Here is a 10,668-nt window from a genome sequence, read left to right as displayed (position 1 = left end):
GGCAAACATCCCTACTCTCTGTAAGGTTCAATGGTTTCCTTCTGCATTGTAATCTCTAAGATTCTAATGGAGCTAAACTTTTAATTTAGATTAGCCTCTATCTCATTCCCAATTGTTTATTGAGAAAGAAACAAAGAGAGAGAGAAAGAGGAGGAGAGAGAGAAAGAAAGATATAGAGAGAGAAAGAAAGAAAGCGAATGAATGAACATGGCAACATATAATGCCTTTCAGAACATCAGGCTCCCACATTAAAATAAAAGCAAAATACTGTAGATGCTAGAAATCTGAAATAGAACCAGAAAATGCTGGAAAAACTAAGCAGTCTGGCAACATCTGTGGAGAGCAAAACAGTCATGCTGACTCAAAATGTTAACTCTCTCTACAGATGCTGCCAGGCCTGCTGAGTTTTTCCAGCATTTTCTATTTTCATATCAGACCCCCACAGCTCTTTATAGGCAATTAGTGTTCTTGAAATGTAGTCATTGTTCTAATGTCAAATCTTTATAAAATTCATTAAAATGCTGTAACTGAGACTTGTTTAATTAAATGTTACGTTACTAGATTAATTGTCTCAGCCACTTGGTAGGTTAATTGACCCCTTTATCACCAAAGCAAGGGCAATAAGAACTCCTGTGAAAAAGATTACTTGAAGAAATTCTGTAACAATATCTTTAAGGGGATCACTGCTCTGAATAAGTAAGTTAAAAATAATGACCAATAAACTAACCAGGATCGGTGACCAATTCCTGCTAGCTTCTCTGATGCCTGTGGCAGTGCTTAGGAAGGCTGCGTTAAGGGATGTGGGGAGGCTGGCACTTATTCTGCCAACGAAACTATCCAAATCATCGCCATTGACAATCATGAGGCCAACCGCCGTGATAATGACTAGAAAAGTGATTAGGCCAATGTTTGTGAAAATTGTACACATACAATTATATACTCCTGTGATAAAATAGGTGATCACATTGTGTATAACAACCACACCAGCAGCAAATGCTGTGATGAAGAGGGCTCGGGAATATCTGGGATTGGTCCCGTCAGTAAGAATAGACACCAAAACAGCAACAGCAACCCCAACTGTACGGATACGGATGCCACCAGACAGGAGAGGGCTGGATATGGTATTATCAATGCAAACTCCAAGAACAATGACAAGGATGGGAATAGCATTCTCAACACAAAGTCCCTTAGCATAACTAAAATAGACTTTAACAATGTCCCTTTTGGTATTAGGCTGGACAAAAATTTGACTGGAGCACTTGATACTTGGAAGCCAGTTGGAGACTGAGGCAGGAGGGTTGGGAGTTTGCTCGAGTTGATTAGTTACAAGGCAGCTGCAAGTGCCTGGTTTGAGTGCCACAGGGCGCTGAGAAAATGAAAAGAATTTTATCAGGGCTTGGAGGCAGCAAATCAGCAAAACCCCCACTAAAGTCAGTGATGCGTAAACTGGGTACTTTGAAAAATGACTGACCAGGTACTGAAAGAATCTAGGGATAAGAGTGGTGAAGATCCAGGATGGGCCTGTAATACATACACTGACCACCTTGCCAATAGTCTGTAGCACCTGGATTACAAGGGCTTCAAGTCCCAGCACAGCTGTAGCTATTATCCCAAATATCAAGAATGTGATTTTCATGACTAGAAAGAACAAGCACCCCAACACATTCATAGCAATAACCCAACCTCCTAGAAGCAAGCTGGGCAGAAATGACACAATAGCCAGGAACATTTTCCAAGGGGGTGGAATGCCGGAGATGGCTGACCAGAGCTTGGACATCAGATCCCTCGGAATGACACGGAATGGCCATTTGTATGTGTTCCTGGGAGGGGCATGGGTTTTGGCTACCGATGGAGTGAGCTTGATGATGCTAGGGATGAATGAGAGGATCCAGTCAGGCCAAATAGCAATCAAAAAAGTGGCTCCAGAAAACAGGCTAAATAAGCTGACCAGGGAACTGAAGGTGGGCAGCAGGAAGCTGAAGAGCAGCAGGAGACTAAAACTCTTGCAGGAAAGCAGTATGATTAGGTTAGTGATGATACTGATGATGTAAGTGGGAATGCTGGCTATGGATGTCAGAAGGAACTTGGTTGCACTGGTAATGAGGCTCAGAAGGCTATTGGCGATGGACAGGAACCCTTTGATCACCAGAGCACCAATTATCCAGCAAATGCCACCAATTAATCCAAGTATTGTCCATATGAGGTAAATCCCAGCATCCAGCAGTAGATTGACAAGGGCTATAACCGCCCTGATAGCTCCCAAAACAACACTCACCACTCCATAAATGACCCTAAACACCCCATAAATAACACAAGCCACCCAATCATAGACACACATTGTAATGAAGCTCACAGCATCAAACAGGGTCGTTAAAACGTTACTGAGCCTTTCAGGCCAGCTTGGCTTTAAAATCTCATTGATCACTTCCAACAGATCTGATTCATTTTCGGAAACTGAAACCTTGGCCCACTTTGGATTGACCTCAATCGAGCTGCCAAGCAGTTTTTGCAATTTTGCCAGGGTAACAGTTTCCACAACAGGGACCTTTGTATCCAGTCGTAGGATGTAACCACCGGATCGGGCAGCTTTTTCTTCCTTGTCCCGATCCTCTGAGCAGCAGCTGAAATAGCTGTAAACCATTAGGGGTATGTTCACTCTGTTGTTGAGGAAGTGGAAGGATGGGACAACTCCAGTGACCACGAATAAGGTCGTTCCTTTTGGGCACTCCATTGGCATTTGCTTTAACAATTTCTCGGCATTATGAAACCAGTTTCTGTTCATCTTCGGTGTTTTGGGCACGACGTTGGTGAGGGTGCATGTGGCGGTGCTGCTGCCGGTGTCAAATGAGAAAGTGTACAAGTGACCCCGATGGTATGACTGATTTCTATAATCACTGTTGATGGCTTGGTTCATCCCAACTCCATCTACTGGCTCCGTGCTCATCTCATTTGAACCACCAGGCAGATCTAACTAAAATGGACAAATGAACATGATCAATTCCAACCCTGTTTCACTTCATTTAAAGGAAGACTTAAATCTAGCCACACTTTTTTTGTTTATTTAAAGGGAATCTTCCCTTGGCACACAAAGCCTTGCTCCCTGTTAAATTCCACCCCACACCCTTCATAAACTCACACTTATCGGCAAAGGCGATACCGGACTAGTAAATAACCCCAGAGACCTGGATTAATAATCGAGGTGGACACGAGTTCAAATCTCACCAGGGACAGTTTAAGAAATTAAGTAGAAGCGGGATCGTTTCTTAATCCTCAAGGTGGTTCTCAAAGAACTGGCTCCCTGGCAAATTTTGAGAATTTAAAAAAAAAAAGTTCAAATTCTCGAACAGAGAAATCCTGGTGGGATTTGGGATTTCCCCAAAACTGGTTTAATGCAGTCCACCGTTTAGTGCGCAGACAAATCACTCATTTCTCATGTTGCCATCTTTCAAAGATGCTCCACCAGCGAGCGAGCCAGGGTTGTCTTAAACAAAAAACCCAGATTCCCCAGTCCTGCCTACCTGTGGTTCAATGAAGTAGTCTTGGGGTCTATTTCCCCTGGGAGCTCCCAGCCAACTGCGCTTGTAGGCGGAATACAAGGGGATGCGGAGCGTTGTGCTGTACGCTGTGGCAAAGTGGTATCTGTTCTCATAGAGCTGACAGATTCTGGATGGTTTAAACATCTTAAATAACAGGGGTTCAACACCTTTGCAGAAGAACTGGCTGCATGCATCGAAGGAATCGACAACTTTCCCCTCCGTTGCCCAGGGGACAATAAACATCGAGAGGAGGAGCGGGCTGCAGCATCTCACATCCCAAGACATGTTTGCTTCTCTCCCCCTCCCCAGGATAATGATCGGGGTGTCTGGGAGCTCGACGCCTTTAGTTTCGATCTTTTCTTGCCGACACAGGTTTCTACTTTTACTTTCAATCGTTCAGCAAGGAGGGAGACTTAACGGAAATGAGCAGCCACTCGATCTGAAACAGGGCAACTTTCTCCTGCAGAATCACAGAATCACACAGTGCAGAAGAGGCCCTTCGGCCCGTCGAGTCTGCACCGACATGTGAGAAACACCTGACCTACCTACCTAACCCCATTTACCAGCACTTGGCCCATAGCCTTGAATGTTATGACGTGCCAAGTGCTCATCCAGGTACTTTTTAAAGGATGTGAGGCAACCCGCCTCCACCACCCTTCCAGGCAGTGCATTCCAGACCGTCACCACCCTCTGGGTAAAAATGTTTTACCTCACATCCCCCCTGAACCTCCTGCCCCTCACCTTGAACTTGTGTCCCCTTGTGACTGACCCTTCAACTAAGGGGAACAGCTGCTCCCTACCCACCCTGTCCATGCCCCTCATAATCTTGTACACCTCGATCAGGTCGCCCCTCAGTCTTCTCTGCTCCATCGAAAACAACCCAAATCTATCCAACCTCTCTTCATAACTTAAATGTTTCATCCCAGGCAACATCCTGGTGAATCTCCTCTGCATTGTAGATTCTTCGAAGTGAGACCCAAGTGATAAACCAACATAAGAAATAGAGGCATGAGTATACCCTACGACCCCTCTCCCCACCCCCACCACCCCCCGAGCCTGCTTGCTATTCAGTTAGGTCATCGATAAACTTCTATATGACCTTCACATGTCCCTTGATTCCAACTCAACCACGGAGCATCCACAGCTCTCTGGGATAGAGAGTGCCAAAGATTTACAACCCCCGAAGTGAAGAAATTTCTCCTCATTTCAGTCCCAAATGACTGACTCCTACTTAAGACCATCCCTTGTTCTAGACCTTCCATACAGGGAAAGCAGTTTCTCAGCATCTAACCTGACAAGTCCTTCAAGAATTTTATACATTTCATTTTTCTAAACTCTAGAGAACTCTACTTAGACGCACAGAACTGTTACAGCGCAGAAGAAGGCTATTCGGCCCATTGAGTCTGTGCCGACTCTCTGTAGGGGCAATTTACCTAGTGCCGCTCCCCTGCTTTCTCCCTGCACATTCTTCCTTTTCAGATAATTATACAATTTCCTCTTGAATGCCTCGATTGAACTTGCCTCTACCACATTTTTTTTTTAATTCACTCACAGGATATGGGTTTTGCTGGCTGGGCCAGCATTTATTGCCCATCCCTAGTTGCCCTTGAGAAGGTGGTGGTGAGCTGCCTCCTTGAACCGCTGCAGTCCATGTGGTGTAGGTACACCCACAGTGCTGTTAGGAAGGGAGTTCCAGGATTTTGACCCAGTGACAGTGAAGGAACGACAATATATTTCCCAGTCAGGATGGTGAGTGACTTGGAGAGGAACTTCCAGGCGGTGGTGTTCCCATCTACCTGCTGCCCTTCTCCTTCTAGATGGTAGTGGTCATGGGTTTGGAAGGTTCTGTCTAAGGAGCTGTGGTGGATTCCTGAGTGAGGTGAATTGTTGAAGCAGGGGTGAGGTGAGAGTGACTGCCCTTGACATCAAGGCAGCATTTGACCGAGTGTGGCATCAAGGAGCCCTAGCAAAACTGGAATCAATGGGAATCAGGGGGAAAACTTTCCATTGGTTGGAGTCATACCTAGCACAAAGGAAGATGGCTGTGGTTGTTGGAGGTCAGTCATCTCAGCTCCAGGACATCACTGCAGGAGTTCCTCAGGGTAGTGTCCTAGGTTCAACCATCTTCAGCTGCTTCATCAATGACCTTCCTTCCGTTATAAAGTCAGAAGTGGGGATGTTCGCTGACGGTTGCACAATTTTCAGCACCATTCATGGCTCCTCAGATACTGAAGCAAGACCTGAACAATATCCAGGCTTAGGCTGACAAGTGGCAAGTAACATTCGTGCCACATAAGTGTCAGGTAATGATCATCTCCAACAAGAGAGAATCCAACCATCGCCCCTTGACGTTCACTGGCATTACCATCACTGAATCCCCCACTATCAACATCCTGGGGGTTACCATTGACCAGAAACTGAACTGGACTAGCCATATAAATGCTATGGCTACAAGAGCAGGTCAGAGGCTAGGAATCGTGCAACGAGTAACTCACCTCCTGACTTCCCAAAGCCTGTCCACCATCTACAAGGCACAAGTCAGGAGTGTGATGGAATACTCTCAGGCAGTGTGTACCAGATCTTAACCACTCACTTTGTGAAAGTTTCTCCTCATGTCTCCGTTACTTCTTTTGCCAGTTGCTTTAAATCTGTGCCCTCTGGTTCCACCAATGAGAACATTTTCCCTTATCTACCCTGTCCAGAAGCTTATGATTTTGAACACCTCTATCAAATCTCCTCTCAACCCTCTTCTTCAAAGGAAACAGTCCCAATCTATCTAAGTAACTGAAGTTCCTTATCCCTGGGACCAGCCTTGTGAAACTTTTCTGGATTCTCTCCAATGTCTTCACATCTTACATAAAGTGTCGTGCCCAGAACAGGACTAAACTGAGGCTGAACCAGTGTTCTGTACAAGTTTAACAATAACTTCCTCAATTTTATGCTCTACGCCTCTATTAATAATGCCTAGGATTATTATTGACCATGCTCTCAACTTGTCCTGCCACCTTCAGTGATAGCCCTCTCATCCTAGGAATAAAGCAAGTAAGTAAGACCCAAGCAATAAGGCACAAGTAATAGAGATCAGGCCCAAATAATCAGCATCAGCACCAACAGGTCACTTGTGTGTTCACAGGTAATGTTTCAGATGGCGCACTTAACTCTGAAGAAAAATGTACTTTGGAAATATTCCTTGTACTAGAGACTGAGTGGGAGATATTAAAAAGTTACATATACAGTGCATTTAACATAGGAAATCATCCCAGGCTGGGGCTGTTTTCTCTAGAAAAGAGGCTGAAGGGATCACCTGATAGACATCTGTATAATTATGAAGGGATTTCCTCAAGTAGAAGTAGATGTAGAAAGATATTTCCACTTGAGGATTAAGTCCAAAACTAGGGCCCATAAATGTGAAATAAATAAATCCAATAAAGATTTTAGGAGAAATGCCTTCATCCAGAGAGTGGTTAGAATTGTTGTAATGTGCCTTTAAGGGATTGCAGCATGATGTCATTAGAATGAAGTGTGTCCAGTTTTAGTTTCACTCTTGTCTTTCAGCAGAGCATACACACACAGCTCAATAGCTCTGATGTCTTCAGAGCTTTATGCCCATGTCCTCATATGCCTAATCTTAATAAATGAACCAACATGTGTTTACCCAATCCCTTATGAGTGATCGGTGCCTTTATATCATTATAAAAACATGACATGGTGTGCAGTGATTGTTCCTTCTAACTGACATGGTGCCCAACCTGGCAGCAAGATTAAGTACAGGTATGGCATGGTGAACTGTCTTAGATCATGCTACATGGCGTGAGACAACCCTCGATGTTTCGGTCAGACTGCAACGGAGTCGCAGTGTCAGAGGGTGTGGAGGATGCAGATTGCTGACTGTGCAAAAAAGCTTTGAAGACACAGTGACAGGATAGTGCCCAAGTAAAGAGCTGGTAAATTGATGGATCTCTCACGCTGAGTAGGACAGCATCTCAAGAGGACCAGCATCGGGTTAGCTCAGTCAGGAAAGGGCAAGCAACCAGGGTGTGGGCTGGATCGATAGTGAGAAAAGGGGAGTCAAACAAAAAGGAAAACAAAACAAATCCATTACAAAAAATGGGACCAGGAAAGTTTGCAATTATAACGGGTGGCTTCAGGAGTTGCTGCACAATAATTTGAATAAAACAAAGAGGGAGGTCAAAGGGATGTTGTTAGAATGTCCACAAAATTCCCCAGCTTAAATTGGGATGCAGCTGACCTACTAACCGAATTCAGAATATTTAAACAACGTATAGAGCTATGGTTTCTCGATTCAGGTGTATCTGAACCAGACAAATAAGCCATAAAAATTCAGGAAATGGGAATGAAGGTCTAAACAGACTGAACATGTCAGGATTAACAGAAGAAGAGTGAAAGGACCCCTAAAAGATATGGACTACATTGGAAGACTGGTTCAGAATCAGGTTAAACTTCTGTATTTATTGACTAGAGTTTGAGTCGTTTAGACAACAGCCTACAGAATCCATATACCACTTGGTCAACAGATGCAGGGAAAAGGGTATGTAATGTGATTTTTCAGATGCAAAGCTAGCAGACAGAACAGTTGAGTTGGCGATCGCATCCACTCCCATGGATGCTTTCCAGAAAGGTCTGCTAGACAAGCCCAGAATGTATTGCATCGAAGAGCTACTCAAGGGTAGACTAAGTATGAAGTGATACTCGCAGGCTGATGAAGCTTACAGGTCTTAAGTACGATCTCAATTGTTGATGCACTCACTAGAATACTCTAACCTAGCAAGACATGTGGTAGTTGTGGCTTTCTGTATGCACCAGGAAATAAGGAAATGCCCAGCTTCCCATCAATTCTGTAAGGCATGTGGCAGAAAGGGCCTTTGGCAGCAGCAGTGCACTAGAGCAATGGCTGATGCAGCTACAAAGAGCCATGCACTGATCCAAACAGACCGTACACAATGGGTACCTTCAAGCAACAATAATGACCATCTGGATCCTGTCAGAAACATATACATGAGGTGATTGACAAACCAGAAAATGAAGGTGATGTGCACGATGAGATGAAGAGTGGTGAACACACGTTTCACCCCGTCAATCTCGTGAAAAACATAGATGCCATCGCACTATCTGAAGTGTTTGCCAAGATTCGAATTATTTGCCCTAAGAAAGTGGTAACTACTCATTATAGGCAAAGATTGACAGGGAGCAAGTGCCAACATGCTACCCTTGCAAATTCTAAAAAAAACATGTATACACAGACATGGATGGCCATGGTGAAATCTACTACTGCGCAACTTTCAGCATACAACAGTTCACTAATTCCATGTGCAGGATCCATAGTCCTGGAGTTGCAAGTACAATCAATCCTCCTGGGTGTCACAGATGTTCTACATCATGGAGATTAAAGGCCCTGCAATTGCAGGTCTACCAGCATGTCAAGACCGCGCACTAATGACAATCCATGGAATCACCAGACACAACACGGCAGATCAACCTCAGAAACTACTCCCATCACCTCAGCTCACAACCTAACATCGAAATACCTAGAATGTTTCAACAAAATTGGCAGTTTCAAGGGAGCTGCAACATTACACTTACAGGAGAGGAGAATGCATAACCAGCCATTTACCTGGTACATTTTCTGCAACATAAATACCAGCAGCTACAAGGAGAAATAACAAAAGATTCCACACTAACAGGAACTGTGCAAAACCATCATTGAAGGGAGGTCTGATTCAAATCAGCATGTCCACGGACACGTGTGACCGTTTTGGCTTTACCAGGATGCACTAGGCATATCCCGGGAAGTCATTTTTAAAGTCAGGCAGGCCATCATACCGGAATCTTTGCAACCTGATAAACTTCCACAACTTCATCACTCACATATGGGCCTACATCGGACAAGAAGGCTCGGAAGAAAGACAGTCTATTGGCTGTGTCAGAACAATGACATTGAAGTCAACGTCAAGAAGTGTGAGGCATGTCAAGAGCATATACCAAGTCAGTACAAGGAACCACTGATTCCACATGAAGTTTCTACCCATCCTGGGTCCAAAATTGCATCTGACCTCTTTCATGTCCATGGCACCGACTTCATCGTCATCGTTGACTACTTTACCAAGTACTCTATTATTTGACAACTGCACAGTACATTGTCACAACTCACTGGGGATAGTGCGCTGTAATATCAAGCCCCACTGTTCCCCGAGCCGCGACAAATGTGAAAAAATTTGATCAACCCACCTAGTTGTTTAATTTAGGTTAACAAAATACAAGCACCAGGTTTGTACAACTTAATAGGTAAATAATTGTTTATTGAACAAATTGTCTTTAACCAGTGGCAAAAGAAAGAAATATAAACTGCTAATTTCTAACTCTATAACCTAAACTCTACCCCCTTCTTAAATCCCTATACACACACATACAAGACACATAAGACACACAAAAACATGGACTTTAAGGGTGGGATAAAACAGTTCATAAGCACCAATTCCAGAGTACAGGATTCAATGAGTTGATTTTGATCGATGTTTTCCAAATTACTTTGAGTTCTTTGTTGATAGCACAAGGTGGTTTTCCAGCACTTTCAGTCTTCAGTTCACTGGTTGAACACTTGCCTTTCAATGTCTCTAACAGTGATTGTCCCCTTTGCCTCTTGACAGGGGTTTTCAGAGAGAGCAGGTTATAGAGATATGAGGAGAAAATAAAAAGCAGCCACTATTATCATGGAATTACCTGAATCTTACACACACAGGAGAAAGAGATTTTAGGTCTTGTTCCTTTCAGGCTAGGAACTATTAAGCTGCCCTGCTCTTCACACAAAACCTTGGTCACCTGGTCAAGAGCCAGTTAAAATGCTGTTGTCAGGCAGCTCCCTTGGTGGTCCAGGACTCCTTTCCGGCACCATACTGTCTTTCATGACACACTATGTTCCAGGGTTACATCATTGTATATATCACTCATCCTGTTCCAGTGGACATGTCTTTCGGCCTGCAGCCATTGCAATTCTAATCCACAGTCTAACAGAAATAATAAGATATGTTGGCTTACAACTGTCACGCATGCTCTAAGTACTATTTTCAGTTTATTTGGTGTGCCTAGGGACATCATTATGGATAACGAGTCCAGA

At 44.0% G+C, this 10,668-nt stretch overlaps 1 protein-coding gene across 1 annotated transcript; it reads right to left on the bottom strand.

Annotated features, from left to right (window-relative positions):
- Positions 1–442: 442 nt before the first annotated feature.
- LOC144690168 (uncharacterized) lies at positions 443–3,821 on the bottom strand. The gene is made up of 2 exons (XM_078557620.1): positions 3,519–3,821; positions 443–2,971 (listed from the first exon to the last, which is right to left on the bottom strand). The coding sequence occupies exons 1-2, from the start codon at positions 3,819–3,821 to the stop codon at positions 572–574; spliced, it is 2,703 nt and encodes a 900-aa protein (XP_078413746.1). The 3' UTR covers positions 443–571.
- Between the last annotated feature and the right edge of the window lie 6,847 nt (positions 3,822–10,668).

This window comes from Cetorhinus maximus, chromosome 14 (assembly GCF_964194155.1).
Source record: "Cetorhinus maximus chromosome 14, sCetMax3.hap1.1, whole genome shotgun sequence".
In the NCBI taxonomy this organism is placed as follows: Eukaryota; Metazoa; Chordata; class Chondrichthyes; order Lamniformes; family Cetorhinidae; genus Cetorhinus; species Cetorhinus maximus.
Note: the sequence above shows the minus strand (reverse complement) of the source record. Positions and strands in the feature narration are given on the sequence as shown.

Excerpts from the sequence above, each read along its gene's own strand:
- LOC144690168 (XM_078557620.1), bottom strand. The coding sequence starts at position 3,821 with ATGTCTTGGGATGTGAGATGCTGCAGCCCGCTCCTCCTCTCGATGTTT. Across the intron at positions 2,972-3,518 it reads ACTACTTCATTGAACCACAG|TTAGATCTGCCTGGTGGTTC; the intron begins GTAGGCAGGACT and ends TGTCCATTTTAG.